This window comes from Apteryx mantelli, chromosome 3 (genome assembly GCF_036417845.1).
Source record: "Apteryx mantelli isolate bAptMan1 chromosome 3, bAptMan1.hap1, whole genome shotgun sequence".
Taxonomy (NCBI): Eukaryota; Metazoa; Chordata; class Aves; order Apterygiformes; family Apterygidae; genus Apteryx; species Apteryx mantelli.
Window position 1 is genome coordinate 137,883,876 of NC_089980.1, and position 26,263 is coordinate 137,910,138.

General features: G+C 48.7%; 1 protein-coding gene across 2 annotated transcripts in view; it reads right to left on the reverse strand.

Moving 5' to 3' along the window:
• Positions 1-26,263, reverse strand: part of EXTL3 (exostosin like glycosyltransferase 3) — a 142,991-nt gene that overhangs the window by 24,916 nt on the left and 91,812 nt on the right. For both annotated transcript variants that reach the window (XM_067294448.1, XM_013946863.2), the window contains exons 3-4: positions 8,027-8,155; positions 1,838-4,460 (exon numbers count right to left, since the gene is read on the reverse strand). In XM_067294448.1, the coding sequence (XP_067150549.1) occupies positions 1,838-3,985 (2,148 nt within the window). In that variant the 5' untranslated portion in view covers positions 3,986-4,460; positions 8,027-8,155. The remainder of the gene's footprint in view (positions 1-1,837; positions 4,461-8,026; positions 8,156-26,263) is intronic.

Sequence of the window (26,263 nt, forward strand, 5' to 3'; positions counted from 1 at the left end):
CGTCCCACAGCCCACTGTGTTTATCCCATCATCCAGGAAAGATCCAAAGACCCAACGCAGCTTCGAGCCTTTCTCTTGATTAACTTACACCCCCTCGGGGGAAAGAAACTGTATATCCTGGATCGCAAGACCACATCACGACCAACCAGCACAGTTTGAAAACTAAGCACCGAGATTTAGAAAAACGGGAAGAAAACTCAGACCTATTACCAGACCAACACATCCAACGCAAGCTAGCTATGTTCCAGCCCACTCGGCCCCCAGCACGCTGTTACCAGCCGGTGTCCCAAAACGCGCCCGAGCCGATCTCCTCCTCTTGGAGCGAGCGGCACCGAAGGGCCCCCAGCGCACGCTAACCCGAGCGCGCTGCTCAGCGGCCCCGCGGCAACTCGTACGCGTGCGCCCAAGGCCCCGGAAAGCTAACGGGCCTCCGACACAACCGGTGTGCAAACGGGAACGAAGTGAAGAAAAAAGGCATTAATGTCCATCAACAGAAACATATTTTTCTTCCGCAAATAACGCCCGTCAGCAGCTCCAAAGAGAACAATCCCCGCTCTTCGGCTCTGAAGGAGAACGCACGGTTTTTTTAGCAGACGCGATGTGAAGATTTTACAGAATTCAAGCATTCAACAGGACTAATGTGAAAGATTATTTTGCAATTATCCAAGCAATTTTCTCTCCTCATTGTCCCTGGACCATAAGGGGTTTTAAATGTGAGCAGAAGGATTTATTCATCACAATAATAATAAAGGGAAATATTAAATCAATGAATCTCTTTGCATGAAGCATAAAGCTTGCACTGCTATTAAGCTTCGTAGTGTCCTGTCACATAAACCACACGCAGTTTGCCTACTTAAATACCATCTTCCTCTTTTATTTTTCTTCTGATTTGTAAAGCAGTATCCTTTCATTTGTCCTCTAAACATGCCTGGATTCAAACGCTTCTTGTTAGTGGCTTCATGCCCGCACTCTCTTTACAAGTGCACTTGGCGATTTATATTAAATATTGATTGTCAGCAACGCCCTGGGCAGAAAGTTATGCTGAGATGACAGAAGTCCTGAGATTCAAAAGAAAGAAGGAAAAAAAAAAAAGTAGTGGAAGAAAATGAGCTGCCAGGATGGGAGAATTAGCTCCTTAAAAGCAGTATCTCCTCTCTCCCTTGCTTTCTCAGCGCACAGCACGGCTTCGGCACGTCCCTCTTGTTTTTATAAAAGATTCATCAGGTAAAGTGCAGAAACAGCCGCTGCTTTGGTATTTATAAGGTGCCAACCATCGGTGTGACGAAGAGCTTACGTGAAGATTTTCAATACCGAAGAGTCGCTAACTTTAAGCCCCAAGATTCATGGTAAGCTCCAAATACATAATTACTTTTTCAAGGGTGCTAAACACCCGGCACCTGTAAAGATCTCAACTTTTTACAATTTAGGCTCTCCCCAATAGCTCCTGTACTTCCTAACCCCAAGGCCACAGAACGAATTTTGTCGCGACGGCAATTCATCTCACCTAAGCTCACACATCTGGAGCGATGCCGTCTGCCTCTGCACTAGTCATCGGCCTCCCTTTAAAGCCGGTGGAGAGAAACAGGCATTTTCAGAACATAATTGATGGCATTCTCCTGTAAACATCTAAAATGGGTCGGATGAGTCACACCTTTAATCTCCCTGTTTCTCCCCACTGATAAAGAGTCCAGATCAGGTATAGACATCTACAGTCACGCGGGATGAATGCTGTCCTAGATGTCTAAGCCGAGCTGAAAAGCTACAGAACGGTTACGGCCAACTTTAAAACCCAACCCCCCCTGCAGAAGTCAGGCGATAGTATCCACGTCTTTCTTACCATGATTGGGACGCCAATGTCCGGCCATAAGAGATCCTCAGAGGGAAGCTTGGGAGAGTTCCATACTACCACCACTTTATTTAAGTAGGGGAGACCATTGAGCCTCTCCAGGGAGTTCATCAGCACTTCCTCCCGCTCATAAGTTAACATCACTACTGTGAACTGTTCCCGAGGGACATTGCCACCCAAAGCAGCCTGGAACTCCTTCCCAGAACCACCTGCTCCTCCACCAATTGGTCGAAATCCAGTCCCAGACCCCAAAAATTTTGCTTCTGATGGTAAAACGGGATCGAAGGGAGTATAGGGGAAGAGGTGGAAAGGTCCAGGAGCCGAATTCCAATTCCTGTAGATGTCCATTGCAGTGAGGGTGAAGTTGCGGAGATATTTGGGAGATGCATAGGGTGGCTCTGTTTCCACAGGCCCCAAGTCCAGGTCACCATTGTCTGCCATATTGGGGTCTGTACCAGCAGCTTTGCCGGACCGGTGTGGAATCTCCACGGCAGCTTCTTCTCGGATAGGAGCAGCCGGGATTTGGATTCGAGTCCTTATGATAGCTAAGACTGTGCTGAACACGTTGTCGGAGGTTGAGAAGTAGGTCTCCCACAAGAAGCGGCCTTGCCTCCTCATGGCAAGGAGATCATTGTCAGAAATGCTTCTCAGAAGAAAGTGCACTTCTGTGATACGTGGCTTTGGTATGATTAAGGCTGCCTCGTTCCACCGGATCACATCATTGTAGGGTAGCTGAACTTGCTCTCCAAGAACCACTGGGATGGCTCCAACTTCCAGAGCCTCAAACAGTCTCATGGCACACCCGGCGGAGATCACTAGACGGGTGTCCCCTGGGGTGATTATCAGTGCAAAAGTAGATAGCTTCAGTAGCTCTAGTCTGTCATCCCTTTCTCCACACAGAGCCCACTCAGTGGGCAGACTTGCCTTAGGCTGGTTCTTACACGTGAACTCCACCAAAACAAAGTCCAACTTGCTGTCCTGAACAGCCTTCAAGGTGGTGATGATCCGATCGTCATAGTCAGCTGGGGCATTGCCTTCTATTTCCTCTTCAAAGGAGCGAACCTCTTGCAAGCTAGATCTGAGAGACTCTATCTTCTCCCCCTGGAAACTGAACAGATATTTACGCTTGACTGGCACCTGGGGTGGGATTTCTAGGAAGTTGGGTTCCGACATAGCATGGACCAGAGGTGATACCACAATATCAAACCCCGGTCGATACTGCACATCATAAAAGGTGGACTGGGCAATCATGGCACGCCCTGTGCTGATGTTGTAAATAAAATTCTGAGTTTCCGATTTCCTTGATAAATTGATGATGAGATGGTTATGTCCATCAGTCCTCCAATATGGCAAAGAGTGCAACTGTTGCTCTAGTTCAGTAGGTTTTGGCATTACGGGCTCTTGCATTTCCCCCACTAAAATTATATACACACAAGCAATATTTGCATTTTCAGTAACATAAACATTAGTTCTGACAGTCGCCTCAAAGGCTTGTTTAATTAAAGGGTCTAAGGAACTACCAAAAGGGTAATCGTCGCTGTTGTAGACATAGACTGGAAAGCCAGACGTCAACGGGCATCGCGAGTAGTCAAAGCAATTGTGTAGCCTGCAGTTCCGGTTGGATTTTGGCAAAGGGAAGGTCGCATCGTCTTTGTCTGGCAAGAGCCGGATTGGCAAGGAGAGCTTTGGCTGGTTCTGGGCCATCAGTTCTTTGTAGGAATGCTCTGTCTGGCTGATGACGTTCTTCAGCTGCAGCAGGTCCTGCTTGGCATTTTCAATGCTCTTTTTGCAGGCCTCGATCTTCAAGTTCAGCTTAGCAATCTCGCTGTTGAGCTCCTGCCGCTTGGCCTCCAGCTGGAGCAGCTCCTCGCTGACCGACTCGCGGATGCGGCACAGGTCTTGCACATGCTTCACCTCGCACAGCTCGTTGCCGGTCCGAGGGCCAAAGATGCGCTTGCCAGCATCGTCCGCGTCATCAATGGTGGTTAGGTAGTAGTGGGCAATGAGGGGAAAGAAGACGAGGATAATGAAGAGGGTGAAACTAAGCCAGGTGAGCCGGATCCGACTGGACCATCTCAACACCCACGGCTGGCCTCCATTCCCCACTCCCCCATTCCGCAACATCGTATATCCAGTCATGAGTTCAAGAGTCTGTGCGCGCCCAATCACGTTGGATCAGTAGCCATAACCAAAAGAGTTCTTATAGCGAGTCTCTAGAAAGAAACGTTATTGTGCCTGCTTATCGAGAAGCCAATAGAATGGAAATTTCATCTTCTTGTCCTGACGACGGCTTTGCGACAGTCTTTGCGTTGCCACTGCAACTTTTGATCCAGTTCGAATCAATCATGGAACTTCTCACCACCCTCAGCCCACCCTTGATCTGCGGGTAGCTGTTGCGAGAAGTGTCACAGCGTTGTCATGGTGATACAAAGTCTCAGCCGGCACAGGAGAAACACAATGGGATCAAGCCAAACTCTACCGCTGCTCTCGGCATCCCGCATTACCATCCGATGAATATGCAGAGGCAACAGCCATGGTGGAAAACGAGCCAGGAGAGACTCGTGCGAACGTCAGTCTCCTGCATCACCGCTGCACTGCTGATGCTCTGCCGTTCCTACAAGAGAAAAATCGTATATTCAGACAATGCCAAAAAAAAAAATCACTCCTTAGCAACCTAAGGCTGCTGGTTTTTTAAAAGCAACTGTCATTTTTACCAAAGAGCAACATTTGTACACGTCTAACACCTCCCGGGTTAGCATCGGTAAACCCGAGAAAGCGATGGGATTCATTAGACACGGCCACACAGCTTTTTCTGGGCGCTTCTGCTTTTCATCAGTGTTACGTGCTTCAGTGGCTAGACTGGAAAATCGCAGCGCCTGGATCTGGTTTCCTATTGCTGCCGCTGTCTCGCCGTGAAACTTTGGACAAGCTGCTTAACACGTGCATGCCCCCGTCTCCCCCTGCCCAAAACGGCGACGGGAATGTACACCTGCTTTCTCTATGCGCCTTTCCATGGTGCGTTGTGACCCTGGGACACAGCAGAGCTGCAAATTTCTGCCGCGTGTCTGAGTGCAATCGCTGTTGTTCCAGTCCAGCGACTAGGGCTGATGAGGAATTTTTAGATGAAGTGTTTTGCTTTCATTTCCCGCTGGAAAATCTTGATTCGTTGCAATAAAAAGTTGCAAGGGGACACACTTGGGGTGGTTACAGTTACCCCAGCAGGCTGCTTGCATACAAGATGGTTTTTCTGGCCAAAACTGGAGAAAGAGGACTCGTCTAAATTGGGATACTGGAGTTAGTATCTGCACGGTACTGCACCATGCCAGCAACATCAGCTTGCTTAGATATTTCACTTGCAAAACCCTGCTGCTGCACTGAGTTAATAGATAGCCGGTAGCACGGGCATAAAAACCAAGGACACGGCAAATTTAGCTCTGATTCTTTGGTCTATGCCAGCAGACTACAGATTTGAACCTCGGCCAGATGGATATGTTGGCCACCAGAACAGTCTCCCTCCCTTTATACCAACCTCCTTCGAGGTACATAAGTTTCTGGGATCCGCGCAGCTGGGCTTACTGTCAACTCTTATACAGCCGCATGAGAAGCATGACCTGATGGCAATTTCCTCTTTAATTTTTAATTAGGGAGTCGTCTATACCGATGACAGTCATCATCTTTCCACTAAATCTATTTAACACTCCTCTCATCTGCTCGGGGAGAATTAGCAGAAAGAAGGCAAGGGAGCGAATCGCAGCTAAACCAGAGAAAACTGGCCAAAGCAAAACAGAAATTCACTTTAAAGGAGCAGAGAGAGGTCAGGAATAATTTTCAGTGTAGTATACACGTGCGCCTCAGAAAAGAAACAGAAAATTTCATTTCAACCAAGAAAAATACAATTAAAAGGGAAACGACAAGTGCACTGAAAACACAGCCAATTCCTACGCCTATTTTGTTACAGGGCCTTTTGTTGTTGGTAAATTAATGCCCCGTGATTAAATGGGAATCCTCCCCCGGCCCGGCCCACAACCGGGGAGCTGCACAGCAGCACAAAACACCAAAAATAAAGGCACCTTGTAAAATCATAACATTGCCCGGCAAACAGCATTGGCGTAAATCTCAGAAAGTGGGGAGAATAAAAGGGCTGAAAAGTCAGGAAAAGGCTAAACCAGCTTTCTCAGATCTCGGCAGCCCATGTGAGCAGATGGGGGAGGCAGCGGCTCTCCGGGCTGAGCATTTTAATGGGATTCTCTGCACAGCAGCTTCCGTGTGCCCGGGCTGCGAGAGGCGGGCGATGAATGCAAATCCCCGGCTCCCGGGCGCGAGGATGTCAGTCGGGCACGGGGAGCCCTGGTGACGACGTGCTGCTGGGACTGCGGCTACCGGAACAGAAGGGTTTCAGCAGGCATCAGTGCGTAAAGCAGCCCACTGACGGCCAGCAAAAAAAAAAAATCAAAAAAAAATTTTTTTTTGGCTTTTTTATGTTCTCCCCAGGAAATAAAGCCCATGTGCCAGTCAGTCAGTCCCTGCGATTTAGACCCAGTCTTGTAGGAGCTGCAAAGGGTCCAGAATTGCCACCGGTTTTCTGCAAACAGCTGGCGAGGAGATGAGTTGCCCTGTTAATGCTTTTCCTGGAGGAAATGCCAAAGCACACACTCACTTGAACACCAGTGAATTTGAAAAGGGCTTAACTTCGAGGCACGCATGGGAAAAGAAGCTCTGCTGGTTCTTTGGGGGTGCCATGGGGTAAACGAGGTCAAACACCGCAAGGTGCTGAACCAACACGGTAACGAGGGATCAAAAATGGGCCAGGAAGGGAAAAGGAGGTGCAGGCACATGGGTTGCTTCTCACTGGCCAGGGAAAACTGTTCAGCCTGCATCTAAATCTTGTTGCATTTTAGCTGTTTTACCCATTTGCAAGTCCAAAACAGTGCTGAAAAGGCAAACTGGCCTCCCTAAAACGGCAACGGGGGGGGTCTTGAAAGGCTAAACCTGGGCTATCACCCCGCACACGATCCTCTGCAGCTGCTCCGCCATCTAATCCTTCCAGCGGCTCCTCCGGTCCTTCCACTGCAGTTGTCGCAGGACAAACTTTGTCCTCCTGACCTAAAAACATGGGCCGCGAATCAAGAAAAATCCATACGCTCCGAAACGTGAAGCCGACATACTAACCCTGCTGCCAGCTCGGAAGCGACCACACAGGAGAGGCTGGCAGAGGCTGCGGAGGGATTGGAAATGCACCACGCATGGCTTGGGATCAGTTAAAAGTATCGACTGTCAGGATGAAATATGTGCTGGCGATAAAGCACTTCAGACACACTTCCAGACTCTTCTTCGTTACTAGGACTTTATTCTTCATCAACTAGATAGAGTCTGCGGTTGTAACACGGTGTTATTAGGACTTAAAAACACAAGCAACCCCCAAACTGCAGTTTTACCAGTGTAGTATTTAAGAGCAATAAGCAGCCCTGGGGTAAAAGGCTGCTGATTTCCATAGTCCCCAAAAAGAAATCTGGGAGGAGGAGGACTGTGTTAGTTGCTGGACTGTCCGGCCAACCCATTCGTCCCACTCCCAAGTGCCACCTAGTCCGTTAAACCAGCAGAGCCCCACGCAGAGAAACTCCTGTTGATGTTGCAACGTAACGTTGCTGCCTGCTAGACCTAATGACTTCTCCTGTTAAAAGAGAGGCAGGAGAAGCTCTCGGGAAATCAGAAACTTAATAATTACCACCGCCTCTTCCCAAATGCCAATCCGATCGACTTCTTTGGCAGCACGGGCTTGCGGAGCGTAGTTTTCCTCCTGCAGCACAGGGCTACGAGACTAAATTGCAGTTCAGGCACAGTGCCACATCGGAGTTCAAATCCAGGGTTATTTTCCCAGCTTTCCGCACCTCTGCAGCGAGTGCTCCCCGTGCCAGGGGCGTTTATGGGCATAGCCGAGGTTTTCCCTTGTTTTGCATTTCTAGCCGAAAGAGCCAGGCTGGTCTGACGTGTGGGTGCTTGGCAGGCCGTTGCCACCATGGGTCTGCAACCGTTGTCACCACGGTCCTTCTAAGCCATCCTCCCCCTCCTGCCTCGCCAGCTGACAGGTCTGCAGCGTTACCACCACAGTGTTGTCACCACAAACCCCCCTAATTTTCCACTCTGCTGGCCGTCGCGGGGGGGATGACCCAACATACCCACCTGTGCCACGCAGGCTCTCCCTCCTGATGAACGGCGAAGGCTGTCGGGAAGTGTGTTAGTGGCTCCGTTGCTTTATCTGTCCCGTCTTGGATAGACAGTTCCTATTGCCAAGTCTCTTTTTCACCAGCACTAAAAATAAAATCACATAAAAATCATCTTTTTTAAAAAAAGCAGCAGAAAATGTGCAAACTTTTATGTTTTGGCTAAAAAAAACGCAGCATTTTTCCCCCCTTCCTTGGTGCCCATGAGGAACGGTGTTTTTAAGTGGAACAGAAGAGAAATGAACACAAAACAGCCCTTCAGCAATGACAACTTCCTCCGTCCTAATGTTCTCAAAGAAAAGGATTACACCCCAAATCTCTGATCACTTTGGGAACAGGAGCACTTGGAGGATTTTTTCTTTGCAGTTGAACAGGGATAATAAATCTCTTAGGTGAGTGCTTTAAGGTATAGTTGAGAGCAGATCTTTAAAAGAAGCAGATAGAAAATTCACTCTGAAATGCTTTGCGTGCTACAGCTTGTGGGATCATCGCTGGGTATTCGCACCCTCTCGAGAGCTCGCAGGTACCGAGAAATCCTGCCAGGCCAAGATCAACGCCGCCACAACAGGTAAAAGGTTTTGCAAACTGTAAATTCAGGGGATAAACCACAGCCCCTTCTTTGAAAAGCTTTCATCCAAACCAGGAAACATTTATGACGCCTGGAGCTCCATGAAAGCCAAACCTGACATTTTATTTCTCCACCTCAGAGATCATTCCCAGAAGGAAATCTAGGCTATTGTCCGCAGGGACAGGGTGGCCAGGACTCCTGGACGCTGCAGCTGAGCTGCTTCACCAGGTCGCTGCATGCCCTTTGCAAGCAACAGAGCTCCTGCATGCAGAGAAGAGGTCCTGCAGCTCATCTGGACAGGAGAAAGTGTTACGGAGACAAATTCCATTTGAATAGAAGACGCAGAAACTTCCAAGAGCTTTTCTGACTTCCTCTCCTTTGCGGAGCCTCCATCAGTCTGAACTGCGATAACAGGACAGACCCTGGGATCACAGAGGTGTTTGGGGTGGTTTGGAAGTGGGATTCGAAGCCAAGGCCTTCGAGAGCCCCTTTCCGCCCTGTGTTCTCGGTGGCGAAGGGTGCTCGGTGGCATAGCCACTGCCGCCCTTTGAGGAGGGCGGCCCTCGACGTGAGCTTTCCAGCTCTGAGCTGCTCAGTGCCAGGACCTGCAGACCATCTGGGCACGAAACAAGGGGATCGGTCTGCTGCAGCTGCTGAAAGGCTCCTTACAATCAGCCCTAACTCTTTGCTGCTGATGGTGGAGCCCCAGCAGGCAAGTTCAGCACTGGACCCTTCTCAGAAGCAATTCCCACTTCTAAAGGCACAAGAAACAAAAGCCAGGAGGAGAAGAGCATCAGCAGCCAGCTAACCCCAACCAGCGAGACCCCATGAAGCAGATCTGCTTCTGCTTCTGTTGAGCAACCACAACAGGTAAACAGGGATATCAATACCTAAAAGAGATGGTAGAGCTGAGTCAGGCCTTCCTGGGGGTGTAGGGAAAATGGACTTTTGCTGCCTCAAGGATGAAAGGTCAAGTTGCTTCGTGCCAGGGAGGAAAGAAGAGGCAGGGAGAAAAAATTGGAGGATGTCATTAGAGGACTAGGCTGGGAGGGGACAGAGAGGACTGAAAGGGTTGGGAGTGCTGGTTCCTCCTGCTCGCTACCTGCAAACCCAAAATTGTCCGTGGTCACAGCTACCAGGCCTCCAGGGCTCCAGCACAGGCAGAATGAAAAGGCACGTGGAGGTGGGAAGTGCCATCACACTGCTGCTTGAACCACTACCTGCTTTGGCCAAAGCTAGCCTGCACGAGAGGAGAAGTGGAGATACTCAAACCTCAGCTGGACAACACCCAGGTTCAGGGACCTCAGAGATCCCTTCCAACCCGAATTACTGTGCGAGTCTGGATACACGCTCTCGGATGGCAACAGTTCAGCAGTGGGAGCAGGAACCAAGGTCAGGCTGTCCTGGCCGTACCCCCAGCTCCAGCATTTTCTCTCTCCAATGCCCAGGGGACATCGCTCATCCCTTATGCCTTGCTTCCCCGCCTGCAAAGCAAAGGGGAACCGCAACCGCTTCAAGGTGGACAAGTGAAGAACGACAGACTGGTTTACAGCTTTTCAACAGTATTCACTATTCGTCCTGCAGTTGCCCGTGAAGCAGTGGCACAGGGACAGCAGCACTCCCAAGGACGCGCTTGGTGCTGTGGCGGGCAGAAGCCATGGACATCTCCCCACCACGTGCTTCCAGGCCCCTTTCTGCTGCGCCCTCCCTGAAACGCAGCCAAGGCAGTTGTTGCGCTCCTTGGCTGAGGTTAACTGAGCGGTTTGTGAACATTCATTTACCCTGCAGAAATCATTAGACGGTAAAACCGCATCTACATTTTAGCGAGGAGGTAATGGAGACACAGAGAAACAACTTGTCAAGGTCACCTGAGAACCTGCGCCAGCTTGGGATTCACTGCAAAACCATCCCTCTTCCCAGCTTGCCTTTTGGGTCCCAGGGTTTCCTTCCCCAGTACCAACGTTACCTCCCTGCTTTTTGCATAATGCATTGCAAAACCTATTTTACATATAGAGCTTTAGTTCTTAAATTGATTATTTAGCGTTGTTTGCTGGTAACAAAATCAACCATATTGTTTTATTTATTTTTCCAAGGCTGGGGAAAAAAAAAAAAAGCAGAAATGCTTCTCTGCACAAAGAAATACCCAGCTTACAGGTGAATCCTTTTATATTCTGTAATACCGAACAGCCGAGGCATCGCCTGCTGCATTCCCATTTAGTAAAGTGCTAAACATTTTTTGGTACATGGAAAACACACCTAGGAAGCAGGTGTTTCGCTCCATAGCGGGCAGCGGCACAAGCTCCTCGAGGAGTAGGTGTACAGCCGATCTTTCACTCACAGCTAAAAGGGACAAATTAGGTGTGAAAGGAGGGGAGAGCTCGTTTCACTCTCACCTCACAGTAATTAATGAACAAGAAGCGCCTGGAGGTAAAAGCACAGCGAAGAGCCGGGCGCTTCGAGCTGTACGAGGGAAGCACGCAGAGGTCAACCCCAGGCGGGAGGAGAGGGCTGCCTTTCCAAACGCTGACGTTGCGAGACAGCTCAAGCACTTGGTATTCGTTGCGGTTTCCAGCCCTAGACAGCTCAGGCACGTTATTCTCCCCCAGGCAAAAATACAAACCTTGCTCGCCTCCCTAAAACACCCATCACCGTACTTCCTTGGCAGCGGACAACCACATGCCAGGATTCAGGCTCCCGCTCTCTAACAGACACTTTCGGGTGGTAATTAAGCTCAAATTTACAATGTCTTTACCCCAGCGATGTTGAAAAGTTCGTTCTTCTAAATTCATCAGTGCTACACAGCCAACGCGCTGGGGCTAACATAAGGAAAAGCTTCTGTACTGTGAGGGTGACAGAGCACTGGAGCAGGTTGCGCAGAGAGGCTGTGGAGTCTCCTTCCTTGGAGAGATTCAAAGCCATCTGGACGCAATCTTGGGCAAAGTGACCCTCCTTGAACAAGGGGGTTGGACTAGATGATCTCCAGAGGTCCCTGCCAAGCCCAACCATTCCGGGATTCTGTGACCATCTCCAAACGTACCCCCCCTTCCCCATCCGAGCTCTTCCCCCCTCTCCCTGTCCTCCCAGTCACACGCGTGTTCAACAGCAGGCTTTCTCCTCCGCTCAGCAATGCCTTCCATCCGAGCGGTGGGGAGCGCCCCGCAGCCTCATTAGCAAGCTAACGGCCTTCTGCGCTTTTTGGAGAACGCTTCATCACCACCTAAGTGGAGGCAGCTCCATCCCAGACAGCCCAATCGATCACGCCAAATCACTGCGTTACCTGACGCATCGTAATCACCCATATTTATATAGCAGGCGGATCCTTATGTGACACAGTTCATTACAAAGTGGGCTGGAAATTCAAACACGCAAACAGAATTATGCCAGGACTCGATTTATTTGGATTAGAGTCACATAGGGAGCTACGCGTAAAAGTCCCTTTCTCATTACCACGCTCTCGAGTCGCACAGTCCCAGTTAGGCGAGGGACATTAAATGAATTTCTGCTGCGCTCACAGGCATGCAATGCTGTGGCCCAATGAACCTGGCATCTTCACCGCTTGCAAAAGTTTCAGGAGAAAGATATTGCCCAATAACTGTGCCTCTGCTGGGCTCGTTTAAAAGCTGTCCCCCTTTGACCATAAAAGTGTGCTAAACCTACTACCTCTGCGTGAGCGTGGTTAGACTGGTAGCACTTCTGCATGGGTGGAATTTGGATCACGTACTTTAGAGTAGATTTGGCCTCACACGAACATAACCGCTTCTGGTGAAATCACATCAACAAAAACTAAGCTCTGAACAAGAACCAGGTGGAGAACAGGTCCTTCAGTCCCCCATCCTGTGGCAGAATCACAGAGTCGCTGGGGCTGTCAGGGACTTCTGGAGATCATCTGGGCCAACCCACTGCTCAAGCAGGGTCACTTACAACAGGTTGCCCAGGACCCTATCCAGACAGCTTTTGAATATCTCTAAGGAAGGAGACTCCACAACCTCTCTGGGCAGCCTGGTCCTAGGGTTTGACCACCTGCACATGAAGAAGTGTTTTCTGGCGTTTAAGTGGAATTTCCTGTGTTTCAGTTTGCGTCTCTTGCCTCTCATCCTGCCTTTGGCCACCACTGAAAGAGCCTGGCCCCATCCTCTCAACACCCTCCCTTCAGATACTTAGACACATTGATGAGATCCCCCCTCAGTCTTCTCCAGGCTGAACAGCTCTCCAGCTCTCTCAGCCTTTCCTCAGATGAGAGATGCTCCAGGCCCCTAAATCATCTTTATGGCCCTTCACTGGACTCGCTCCAGTAGCTCCATGTCTCTCTTGTATTGGGGAGCCCAACACTGGACACAGCACTCCAGATGTGGCCTCCCCAAGTCCTGAGCAGAGGGGAAGGATCACCTCCCTTGACCTGCTGGCAACGCTCTGCCTAATGCACCCCAGGATACCATTGGCCTCCTTTGCCATGAGGGCACACTTGTGGCTCATGGTCAACTTGCTGTCCACCAGGACCCCCAGGTCCTTCTCTGCAGAGCTGCTGTCCAGCCAGCTGGCCCTCAGCATGTACCGGTGCATGGGGTTATTCCTCCCTAGGTGCAGGACCCTGCACTTGCCTTTGTTGAACTTCATGAGGTTCCTCTCTGCCCACCTCTCCAGCCTGTCCAGGTCTCTCTGGATGGCAGCACAACCCTCTGGTGTATCAGCTACTCCTCCCAGTTTTGTACCATCAGCAAACTTGCTGAGGGATCACTTTGTACCTTCATCCAGGACATTAACGAAGATGTTAAACAGTACTGGCCCCGGTATCAACCCCTGGGGGATGTCACTAGTGACCAGTCTCCAGCTGGACTTTGTTACACTGATCACAACCCTGAGCCTGGCAGGTCAGCCAGTTTTCATTCCACCTCAGTGACCGCTTATCTAGCCCATACTTCAACAGCTTGTCTGCGAGGATGCTATGGGAGACAGTGTCAAAAGCTGTAGTAAAGTCAAGGCAAACATCCACTGCTCTCTCCTCATCCACCAAGCCACCCATCTCCTCATAGAAGGCTTTCAGGTTGTTTGATAGAAGGATGGTTAAGCTTAAGGTCAGCCATGGAACAAAAATAAATCTAGGTTACTCTGTCCTTTTTTAGCCTCTTGAGAAAACTTCATGATTGCCTTGCTCGCTCATCTCCTATCACACAAACGCTCGCAGCTGCGTTGGTCTTTCGGTATTGTATCACACAGCGTTTTCCTCCTGTTTCTTTTTGGAGCCCTCAGGAGCTCCTTCTACTCATCAACCTGCCACTGTGCCACATCGTGCCTTTCCTAAAGACCCACCGCTACTACGGGGTCAGTGGTAACAAAGTCACGCTGAACGGGCATGCATTGCCTTTCTCCTTGCCATCTGTTTAACCTGTAAGCTCCCCAGGGCACAGTCCATCCTTAAGACATTTAGGGAGCACCACGAAGTGCATCTACAGATCTCCCTCCTGTGCGAGGTATTCGCGTGCTGCAGAAAACTATACAGCCCGTAGCTTCCTTGCTGTAAAAGCACTGCTGCGCCGGATAAACTCCCCACCCGAAAACAAGGAACACCACTGGGACAGACCTTTCTGCAAAGATCTCTGCCAGCTAAAGCAATGCCAAGATGGCCTAAGTAAATAAATGAAATCAAATTACTGCAGTCACCCAAAGCAAATAAGAACTTGGCAGGGTGACTCCAGCTGTGAGAGGCCAGTCTAACGGACAGGACGTCTGTGGTCCAGAGGGCTAGCGAAAGTCTGGGCAAGGGGACATTTATACCACACAGGTCGCAAGGTGGAGACTTGGAGGTGGCCCAATACGTCAGTTAAAGATGCACAGACAGAATGAAACACGGTGCCTGAAGCTTGCGGGTGTGCTTAACATAAAGTTATTAACCGGCAGAGAAGCGTACGATAGAAGATAAGCACCAGCAGAATGCAGGATAATTAAATTTCTACAAAGTGAAGTCGCAGCTTAGATTTGAAACGCTGAATAACTTGGCGTGTGCTCTGTGCTGTTTTGCCACCAGTGTCCTGTGCTTCTCTTGACGGATATAGTAAAGAAACATAAATGACAAACTGAGTCACAGGTCAAGCTGTGTGGCTGGAGAAGACCAACAACAGCCAGTCGCTGCAAAAGTGGACAACATTGGGCAGGGGCACCCTGAAACGCCAGTAACAGGCCAGCAACCCCAGAGTGCCAAAAACGCTCCCTGGGAGAGGCGGCCACCTCCAGGTAATACTGGTCCTCTTAGCTCTGCAGGGACATGTAGGCCTTCAGGAGCATTTTAGGAGGCCCCAGCTCTCCTGTGCACTCAGCATAGAGACTGTTCCTATCATAAAGGATGCATAGAAAGACATAAAGAAAACCCTGGGCAGGAGATGTACTAAAAACAGACTTTTGTGGACCAGTTATGAAAGACTAACTTATGCCTTCATTAAGCAGAGTGGTGTAAGAGAGGTGTCGGGGAAGAGAAAGAAGAGGATCTGGGCCCAAGCAAGGAAGGAATTAACTTTTCAGCTGCACAAACTACACCCAGTCACCAAACAAGATTATGGCAGGCCACAGGTTATAAAAGTTAAGCTGGTTAGATTGAGCATTGATTAGACTGAGCATTAGATTAGCATGAGGCCCATGCTCAGGCTCCCACTGGGACTTCTCCTTCCCCACAGGTTCACGGCTGCTGCTCGGGCAAGATGCCCTAACAGACTGGCCCCCAATTAGGTTTCTTAACATCTGAAAGTTAACAGAAAGAGAAGAAACTTAATAGCAAAATTCATAAGTTTGATAAAATTTTAATACACACAATTTCTCTCACTCAATATTTTTATTACATTATTTTATCACTAGGTTCAGCTCATGTCTGGGGCTCAGCAGGTACCAGCAGCCCCATCGTGCTCCAGGAAGCATAAGTGTAGTCCCATATTTGCACTTTTTCTGTTTCCTAGTGCTGTGCAGTATATTCCTCATCTAACTACTGCTTTGTACCCCTGCAAGGGAAACCTCGCTTTGGGATTCTGCAAAACGAAAGGTGGTTCTGCAAACTCTCGAGGTTGGCATCTCAAGGACATTAGGGACAGTAAGGCAGGCTTGTTTAATGGCTGCAAACTTAACGAGCAAACACAGCACTTCTTTTGACCTCAAAAATTAGTTTTTCGGCTAAAAGAAAGGAGGTCTTAAAATAAAAAAAGCACGACAAAATCCTCCAGCCAATGGCCCTGCAGCATGGAGGCTGTTCCTCAGCATCCCTGAGCAGATGTGCTGCACTCAAAATGTCTTTGTCTATTAAAACTGTGTCAGCTTCAGAGACTCCGAAACTCCCTGTGGCATAAACAGAATTTCTAATGAACAGCTGCAGGATACAGTAGTAGCCACCCAAAAGGCAGCTGCCGAGATCTTTTTCCCTGCCTGGCTCCCACCACCTTTTCTGCATCCCACTGTCCCCCATTCGGGTTTTCCCATCCGCCCTCCGCCACAACCCACCTCCTCTCTCTGCCCGCTGCAGCCTGCGCGGATCAAGGCCACCAGCCCGGTTATCCAGCTCCTCCATGTCCCTCCCGAGTTGGAGCCTGGCCTCCGCGCGACTCACCTCCAGCCTCCTGAGCAATCCCTAGGGAAGGATTCGGCCCAGGTAAAGTTAAGACCCACCAGCAGACCTTTTAGCTTCAACGTTGCCTTAACAGGCCAAGGCACCAAAGCCTGACTGCTCGTGTGAGTTTTAATAAAAATTCCTCTGCCTTTGAAACCAAAGCCTGCAATCATGTAGCCTGGTCCAAAGGCATCTCCCAGCTGCTCTCCCAAACCTAATGCTGCCCTGTTAGCTAGCTGAAGAAACAACGAGAATGATTACTAATCTAGCCTGGCACTTGTAATGCTTCCCTCAACGCTCAGCTTTGTACTCGTACAGAGAAAAATATGATTTGTTGTCTCAATGTAGCCCCCAACAAGTACTTCTGGGAACAACAGCACAAATGAAGCCTGAATTCTTACTGCCTGATGCCTTCAAGCTTTCAAGGAGGTCTCCAATACCTTGTAACGGACAGCTGCGACACGCACACTGCAGAGCAGCATCACTTTCCTGTTTTCAGGATACTTGTAGGGAGTTAATGCCTTGGTGAACCCCTAATTTGAGTGAATTCAGCTGATGGGTTCAAAAGTCATTGGAAGACTAACAGATAGGACCAGACTCAAAGTCCCATTTTATTCGGAGAACACTCTAACAATATTAAACAATGTGCAATGCTTAGCAGTAGTGCTTTTTAGAAGAAATCCTTATCAACTGGTATCAAATATGCAGGCCAGTTAAATATCTTGTGGCTTTGGGACAATTTGTCTGATGCAATCACACCGTGTCCAAATAGCTTTAGCTAGTCATCTACTGCGATGAGGGGTAAGACCGGTCCTAGCAACAAACAGTCTAAAACAGCCAAGCTTGTGCGGAGTTAATGGCTTAAGAGCTTCTCTGAATTGGCAGGAGGATGTGCAGGACAGATCTTATTCATACGTGAGAGGGCTCTGAACAGCTAACATTGCTAATGCCCTTTCGTGGGCCGGAGGTAAAGAGAGAAACCATCCACCACGCATATTGTGGATACGTGCCGCACTTAGAGATTGCCCAAGTAAACCTAAATATGCACAGTCCCACCTGCCAGCTCAGAACAGAAGGTGAGGAGAATCCAAATGTAAGCACAGGGGTGTATTTGGGAAGGCTGAACCTACTTTGGCTAGGACGCACCAGGCTTAAAAATACTCCAGGCAGAAATCTCCAATGCACAACAGCTATTTTTGCTGTGTAAGTGGGGCCAAGTATCCTCAGACCATCTAGGAAACGGGCTGGGAGACGCTCTGCCAGCAGAAGGCCAGTGCAGAGGAAGCAGCTGCTTCCAACGCGAGCTGCCAGCATCCTGGCTGTCATCCATGGTCCAAAGACCATTTCCAACTTATCCCATCTTTGGGAACCATTCATGTGATAGATGCTGAGAGAGCCTAATGAACAAGGAAAGTCCCTCTGGGTTATTTCCAAGATTTATTCCAGTTATCCCCATTTTATGGGGGCAGGAGGATACTAAAGCACGTGGTGATCAAGCAATTTGTCTGAGGTACCCCGGCCCATCAGAGACAGGGCTGGAGACGCAATACCTCCCTGCCTCCCGTCAATCTCAGACCTCCCTCCTGGGAACCGTGCAGCTCATGGAAAGATAATGGCAAGATGATGATAGACAAATGCCTTTACATACAAACCTCAGCATGTTTTTCCCTTGGCAGTTTGGGTCCTGCTGGTCACAAGAAGCCAGCGATCAACAGGCAGGGAAAGCATCACCATTGCCGCTTAATAGCATAACCAGTTGGCTAGCATAGGAGTTAACTATTGCCATCCGCTGGACAAAATCAGAGCTGCTCATGTCCAGACTAAATATCTGATACCCAGCCAAAAAAAGGAGACATTCCCAGAGCTTGGGAAAGCTGTCTGTGAACACAAGCTTTGAAGGGCTCCATAACACAGCCACTAGCTGCATGAAGGGCCCAAGCCCCTGTGAAGGTGCCACACAGATAGACATGAAGGCATCAGCTTCAACAAGAGTCATTAAGATAGCCATAAAAATCATAACACAATTTGACCAGTGCGTAGGATCCAATAAAAATAATAAAAAAGCACAAGGATGGCTACATCAGATCAAACCAACGATCCATCTAGTCCAAAGCCTTACTCCTGAGTGCCCATTTCCAGCTCTTTTGGTGCAAAAGACTCATAAATCATAATCACGGAGCAGCTTGTTCAGAACAAATAAGCAAGCAAGAGTTGCCTGAGCTCTTGAAGAGTGAAAGCTTCCCACTAAAATACTTTTTTGAAGCAACCAATCATGAACAGTATTATCTATATAAAGGTCAAAACTGCTGAAATAAAAAGTCACATCAAGCACTTGGCTTCGTGACTTCTAGCAGCAATGAGTTCCACAGCTGAACTGTACAAGCTACTTCACCAGCTTCAAGTCCATAACCTCCTAACTCAGTCTGTGTCCTCTTCTTCCAGTAAAGCATTACATACTGACACAGTGATTAGGACAACAGGATTCTGACCCAACTCACTACAGACCCAGAAGAACAGCAATGAGAAAGTCAGGTGAACAGGAATGGCCCTCTTACCTTCTCAAAACTGTCTGATGTCCCACCATAGGCTCACCTCCTCCTTGAACTAGGCCAAACTATTCTTTTCAATCCTTGTGACCGCTAGCGTTGGCAGAGAAGTACAAATACCTACTGCCAACAAACAACTTCAGCATAAATTTGCACTTCCACTGTTGTCTCATTGTTCCTGATGGATATCCTGGATCTCCAATGCACTCCTTTTGTAGAGAAGCCCTCCCTGTCTTCTATCCAAGGTCTTCTGTAACATCTATGTTCTGTTTCCATTTCAGTCATTTCCCAAATTTGTGCTGGGTTTCTTTTTCTTTTTTTAATTGCTCCCAATATGTCACTCCATATTACTCAACAGCAGATATATTTAAACGTGTCAGTGCTGTTGCCTAGCAGATCTGACTGTGCTTTACAATTTAAGCTTGCTTCAGAATCACGTGTTCCCCTTCCCAGTGCTCCCCAGCATGTTTGGATCATCAGGAAGTCTGGACAAAAAATAAAATAAATCCCACTCTAGGGTCAGTCCATTGGCCTGCCTAGGAAAGCTTCACTAGAGATCTTAAAAACTAGGAGAACAGGAAATGCGCCAAAAAGCCCACCCAATTTTTCTGTTCAGTCAGGAGGCAATATCAAATGCTATTTGTCTTCCATTTTCTAGCTGGTACCCAAGAGCTTAAATAGGAGCCCATCAAGTAAATGATCAAGAGCTTTGAAAGAGTCCTAATATAGAGCTAATATCAGCTTTCCCTGAGTAGCAAGCTAATTTTATGTAATAGCTTTCGAGCACTACATAAAAGGCTTGGAACACCCAGGTGAGAGCATGTTCTGACCTTTGAAATCAGACCTGGGTCTTTGCTGAGAAAAAGGAGATAATGGGCTACTAAATCACATGCACAGTGTTTTCTTCTTGGGCTTTTCAAGCTCTCCAACCAGTAATGGTGTAGGCTTAGTCACTGCCCCCCAGACTCCCACTCACCCATTCCCAGCCATGAAACTGGAGCACCTAATGGTCCGCGCAGCATCAGTGATCTCCATGCACATGTTCAGAATGAGACAGCTGCCATCCCCAAACGCTTATGAAAAAGACTAAACAAAACGGAGAAAATGTCATCCTTCTGCATTGCACGGAAGCAGAACAAATGCCATCAACCTGCTCAAGAGCACACCAAAGCCTGCAGCACAGCGCTATCAGGCGCCAGGTCTTCGGCACATTCGTGCAGGGCTCAAACTGCGGGACATCTCCACGGGCTTCTTTCCACTGCAGTCATCCACCAGAGGAGTATCTCATGTTACCTCTAAGTTGACCTGTATCCTCTGACCAAAAAAACTTCCAGCTCAACCCTAACTGAAGCCCAGGCCAGCTGCGTGGGCTGCCAGACATGCTTGGGCTGGTAACACGATGGAGACAGAGCTGCAGCTCAGTCATCACCCCCTACTGGGGTCCTGCTTCCCTCCAGCAAGGCTGGTTTAGGAGGAATGATTCCTGTAAGCTGACGCAGTGACAACAACTCTTGCAACTCCTAACTCTAGATTTGAACTGCAAATTAAACCCAACAAATCATGCTCACAGGGTACTGACACCCATAAAAAGCCACTAACTGAGACAGCCCAACTGAAGGCAAAACTTGCAGCAGAACCTGCCAGAAAGGCTGCTCACCAGTGCTGACGGGTTTCCAAAAATAGCTGCTTTCCCCTTCCATGGTGCCTGATGTCCGTTTACTTACAGACACCTAAAAATAACCCTTCTCATTTGGATCAATGAAGAGAGCTGCCAGAAGTGAAAGACCCTCATCACTCTCCATGCAGAAGACTAAATGAGATAAAGCACATTTGAAATGCAGCACAGAGAACAATCCCGCGCCGGCCTCAAGAGAGCCAGCTGGATGGGCCTCATGATTCCTTCCCAGCAACAGCTGTGATTGAGTTTATTTCTATTTTGTGCGATTAAGAAGAGAGACAGATAAAAGGGAGAACAAAAAGTCCAAGATTTCAAAAAGCACTAAAAATAAAATAGTTTGTATTCACTTGGCACCCCACCTTGACAGCATTTTATACATTAGCACTAAGCAGTCCTTAATAATCCAAAAGGAAGAAGTAAGTAATTATAGGCAGGGAAACCAAGGCATGGAAAGGTTAAAATACTGGCTCAGAATGGTCAATAAAATCAACAGCAGTAGTGGGTTTAAAGGAGAGGCTTTCTTGACGCACCTTCCTCCGATCATGCCACAAGACCCCTCTCTATTTACTCTTCGTGGAGCCGATGTAATTGTTTCCATGGCCAGGCAAGCATAAATCGATGCAGAAGAGTTTAGCAGCTCCTCACATGGAGTTATGGTCCATTTAGCTGGCACAAGTTAACTGGTTTTCAGAGCATGTTCACACCTTAGGCGCTTTTTCAAAATTCAGACATACAAGTTTAGCAGTGGGACGCCTGAAATTAATCCCTTTATTTAAACACTAACAGCCATAAGCGTCTCTAAGCAATTGTAAAGGCTTTATTAGTTAAGGCAACGAAAGCCCAAGAGCAGCCAAGTCAAGACGAAGCCAAGGTTATCTGCAGTAAGTTTCCCAGCATTAACTCTGACAACACAAGCTCACTCTTGAGAACAGTTGTACTTCAGAGGTAAGAATAAAGAGGATACCAAGGCCGCGCTTGCCCTGGCCAGCTGCCTGCGTGGCACCTTGCTGCCGGCAAAAGTCTACGGGCAGGAATGGATGGAGCGAACCCTCCTGGGAGCCATTCTCAGGGACCTGAAAGACAAGAAAGCGGTTGGGAACAGCACGGATTTACCATGAGCAAATTGCACCTCACCCATCCGATTGCCTTCTATAATGAAGGGACTGGCCTGGTAGATGAGCAGAAAGCACTGGATCTTGATTACCTTGGCTTTAGCAAGGCTTTTGACATGATCTCCTATATTATTCTTGCAGCCATCTCCAGAGATGCTCAAACCTCAGGTGGAAAAAGCCCTGAGCAACCTGATCTAACTTTGCAGCGAGCTTTACATGGAGCAGGGGGCTGATTCAGAGACCTCCAGAAGTCCTTCCCTGCTTGATTTGTTCTATGATTATAAGAAACACCAAAGAGAAGGTGAAAGTCTTTCCTGGAGATATCTGAAATAGATAAAGCTCTAATGTATAATAATGATAACAATAAAAAGCTCTTCATTAAACTGAAGACCTGGAGACAGGGGAAAATCTCTCAGCACAGCGTGCTTTCTTTTCTCTAATGTTTACAGCTTGACAGAGGAATAAATCAGTTAAATTAAGACACATGCAGCACTTTCACATTAAACCCCAAGGCACTTTAGGGGTGTCATAAGACTTAATACCTGTAGGAGGTGATAAACATTCATGAGACTAACAGTATAAGATTAAATGGGCTGGGCTGACTTTTAAGAGACATTTCAAGAGACATCCTTTTAAGGACTCCTCTGCTCCCGTCTCTGCGCTCAGCCACTACACAATCATTTCCCCGAATCCCTTCACATGTCTAGCCTTCAGAGAGTGACACAGGTGTGTGTACCCCAGCCTGGTCATTTTAGCGGGAGGAAAAAAGAATGGATCAGGAGCTGCCTTGGAATTCTGGGTGTCATATGCAAGGGTATTGGTTTGTTTTGTTTTGAATCTTTTATCCCTCCAAAAGCTCATTATTGGTTCCCAAAAGGAAATCAGGGAATTCAGCTCTTCTGTTGTTACTGGAAAGCCTAACTATTGAGTTTCACCAAACTCAAAAGCTTCTCTCAGTTTCATTTTCCCTTAAGCTGACTGTAACATTTGTCTTGCCAAAATCCATAGACGACAAGAATCTATAGTTCCTAGTACTCACACTGTGAAAGGGTTTCAAAGCAGAGGACGACGTTTTCATCCTTAGTCTGGCCTTGCAATCAGAAGGCTATCTTCCCGGTTTTGCTGGTCTTGATCCAGAACAACTAAACATGAGGGACTTGTTTTGCTGACCAGGATTACCGGGGTTAGAGAACAGCCACAGCCTTCAAGGACACGGTATAACACACAGCACAAGAAGTCGCAAGTCCTGGACACGATTCCCTTGAATCCTCTAAGCCTCTGATCCTCCACCAAAATGGCCAGTTAAGTGCTGATGAACTCAAGGCTGCCCAACTCACAGTGCTGTCTCTACTCCAAAAGTTTTTGTGTTTAAAAAAAAAGAAGAAGAAGGAGAGGGGCAGTATAGTCATCTGACTGAAGTTGGCCAGAATTTGCAACATTGGCGGGAACAAACAACTGGGCTATTTTCTCTTTCACAACACTCACACGCGCATGTGTTAGCCAGACCCTGTGCATGATGGCACTGTATGGCCACGCAAACACCTTTCCCCATATCCCACCCCAAGAACAAACCACGTACATCTGAGCTGTGCATCTGCCAAACGCAACGGGGGTGATCTTGGAGGCTTCTCACAGCTCCTCAGCTGTTTGCCGTTCCTTGCTCCCGAATGAAACCAAGGGCATTTCTTGCACTGGTTTTGCATAATTCCCAGCTCGATGCATAATTCAAGCCTCCTCTGCTGCATGGACCAGGAGGCTAAGGGGTTGTGCTGTATATTTTGAGGTATAATGTGCCGTGCAGGTCACTAGGCCTCGCTGACAGATTGCCCCAAGCTCTGTCTTGCTGCAACATGTGTTCTGCAGCCTCTCCAAGCCCTGATATCCAGCTGCAAGCACCTGCACTCTTCTCCCACCATGACCCTGTCCACTATCATCAGGCAACACTGGTGCTCTGAAACACTTCTGACTTGTTTCACATTGCTCCTCTCTGGCCTTTCTCTCCAATGAATCCACTCCAGCTCATCTCATAGGTCTTGCCAAGTTCTTTCCTGCCATCCCTCGGCATGACTCCAAGTCCCTCTGCAACCTTTGGCCATGTTTAACAACAGCGCTGACTTCTACGCCATCCCTCAGCATGGGGCAACTCCTCCTCCTGCTTCACGAACTCAGAAGCTCCCTCTGCCCAGTGTGGCTTTGCCGATGAAGGGAGATCAGCCACCCTGACCACTTCTAAACAACCCATCCCTGCATCTGACACGTTCCTGACTCTCTTCACTGCCAATCTGAAGGATCACAGATGATCTTGGCAAGAAAGAGTCCCTCTCACAGGGAGACCATTCTCATTTCAACCAGTGGAGGGCAACCACACACATACGCAGCAGCCAGCATCCTACCACCTGCTTTAGGCTTCCCATTTCTTGCTTCCTATTTCTATCCATTAGAAGAGTTTAAGTGTCTTCTCTTTTCCATCCTGCCTTGCTTATCTCTGTGCCCTGCCCTGCAGCACTTAAACTCCCCTGTTCCCTCGCATCAGTCACAGTTCTGCTCTTCTCGCCATGCAGGAGAAGGACCAGCCAGGCCTCCCAGACCAACCACGCAGCAAAAAAGCAATACTTCCCACCTTGCATTTCAGAATAAAACCAACAAGAGGACAAGCTCTCTCAGTCGCTTGCTTGCTCTTTCAGAGGAGCCACATTCAAGGTCCAAGCTGTTAGCACCTACCCAATTTCTGCAATGAAAGAGCAGCTGCAATATAGCAGGTACAAATCAGCACCTGGCAGGTCTCCGGCGAAAAAACACTTACCCAGCTAAGCAATCCGCGCAGTAAGGAAGGGAGAAGGCAGGTGAGAAACACAGCCCATCTGTCATGAGCGAGCCTGCACCGAAACAACAGCCTCAGCAGCCCCGGGGCCAGCGCTCGCTCCCGACGGGTGCTCACCGCTGCAGGGGTTGGCCGCCTCCGTCAGCCGGGAGCCGCGCGGGTCCCGCGCCACCCGGCTAAGCAGCGGGGTGCTAATTCACCGACGGCAGCAGGGCACCCCTGCCCTGGATGGCAGCGTCTTTCGTGCTGTCTGGAGAACAAAGGCTAAAGCAAGCTATTATCTTCACGGGCTCGACGAAGCAAATCAAGTAACGCGTTAGCGAGAGGTAATCCAATAGTTTCAACCGAGCAATTGTTTGAACGGTTGCAGTGTTTTGGTGCAAAGACAGGTTGAAAATCAACTGCTCTTAAGTCCAGCCAAGTAGGTTTTAAGCAAACATATAGCAAAACCCTCCTTTTCCTTCGCGTCCCTGGTGCGCTCGGGCCCCCTTTGGCAGCCCAACCGGTGAAGCACGTCTCTACCCCAGCCAAAGCACGAGGGCAGAGCAGTGCTGCTACGCCAATGGCGTCAACCCAAGAGATAACCCCCGGGCTTGTCAAGACAAGTTGGTCACCGGTATGTGCAGCTGACCTAAGGAAAATACACCCGTCACAGCTGATAATTCGGGCCCTGGAAGCAAGGAAGCTGCTTGTGAACCGGCTATAAATAGTAAAGAGACCGGGGATATTTTCTCCCTCTCCCATGTGCCTGCCCTGCCCCGGTGCACAGACCCTTTGGAGCCCGTACCGGCCTGTTCTTCCAGGCACTCACGGAGGAGATGGAGGAAAGGGCTTGTTCAGGACAGCCCAACAACTATAACTTTTATGTCTTGGGCCAAAGATCTGAGACCCTGAAAAGCAACATAACTCATCTCTTGACCCACCCTTTCCCCTGCATCAACGTTTCTACAGCACAGCACACTGGTGTTACGGGGGTGAGACACCAGGACTCGCTTTGTCCATGAAATGCAAACTCAACCCAATCGCCTCCAGTTTTTCAGGACACTAATTTCTTCATCAAAATTACGTTCTGCTGCGCTCTCTCCTCGTAAAAGCCATTTTAAGATCTTCTCTGCTAATTTGGGACACTGAATTTCATCATTGCCAGGGTAAACACTATTGATAATCCGTTATTAAAAAAATAAAGCAGCAAACAGAAACCAGTGCTTCCAGCAAGCTCCTTCTCTGGTCTCCCAAGGATCTTCTGCGCCTTGCTGCAGCCACAAGGTTCTTAGTGGATGGAGGTTGACTCTATGTTCTGCCCAGCACCAAACGTGCTGTCTAGCCAGGGACCGGGCATGAATACATCCACTCTTCCCGCCCTGAGCCATGACAAACCTTTGCTGCATGCAAGTAAAACACCTTCCAGCTAGCGGTGGTTGAAGCATCGTTGCCATGGCTTAGAGATGTGGGGTCCATAAATTACAGTCCTTTCTTCATCAGTACTTTACAGCCAGGCCTGATTCTCTAAGACTACCGAAAAGGGGAAAGAAGGGTCCTACGTTTCGTGGATTTGCCGGCTGGTTGCTGGCCAGCTTGGCCCCGAGGTTACACCTATGCAAGTAAATTAGAGGCATCAAGGCCAGGTCTCTGGCCCTGAGTCCAGCTGGCACAATCTGGCCACTTTTGCACTGTTTAACTCTCACCATCCTGAACAGAGCAGCCACATCCAACCTGGGCTGCGCGTCTCGGACCAACTTGGCGAATCTCTAGGATACCCATTTCACACACGCCTGGCCTTGGCAGCACCGCAGCTGGGGAGGGACGGCAAATTCTGATGTTACATCAGCATTTAATAACAAATAAACATCCATAAAACACGTGGGAAGAATTATTACTTGCACACGCAT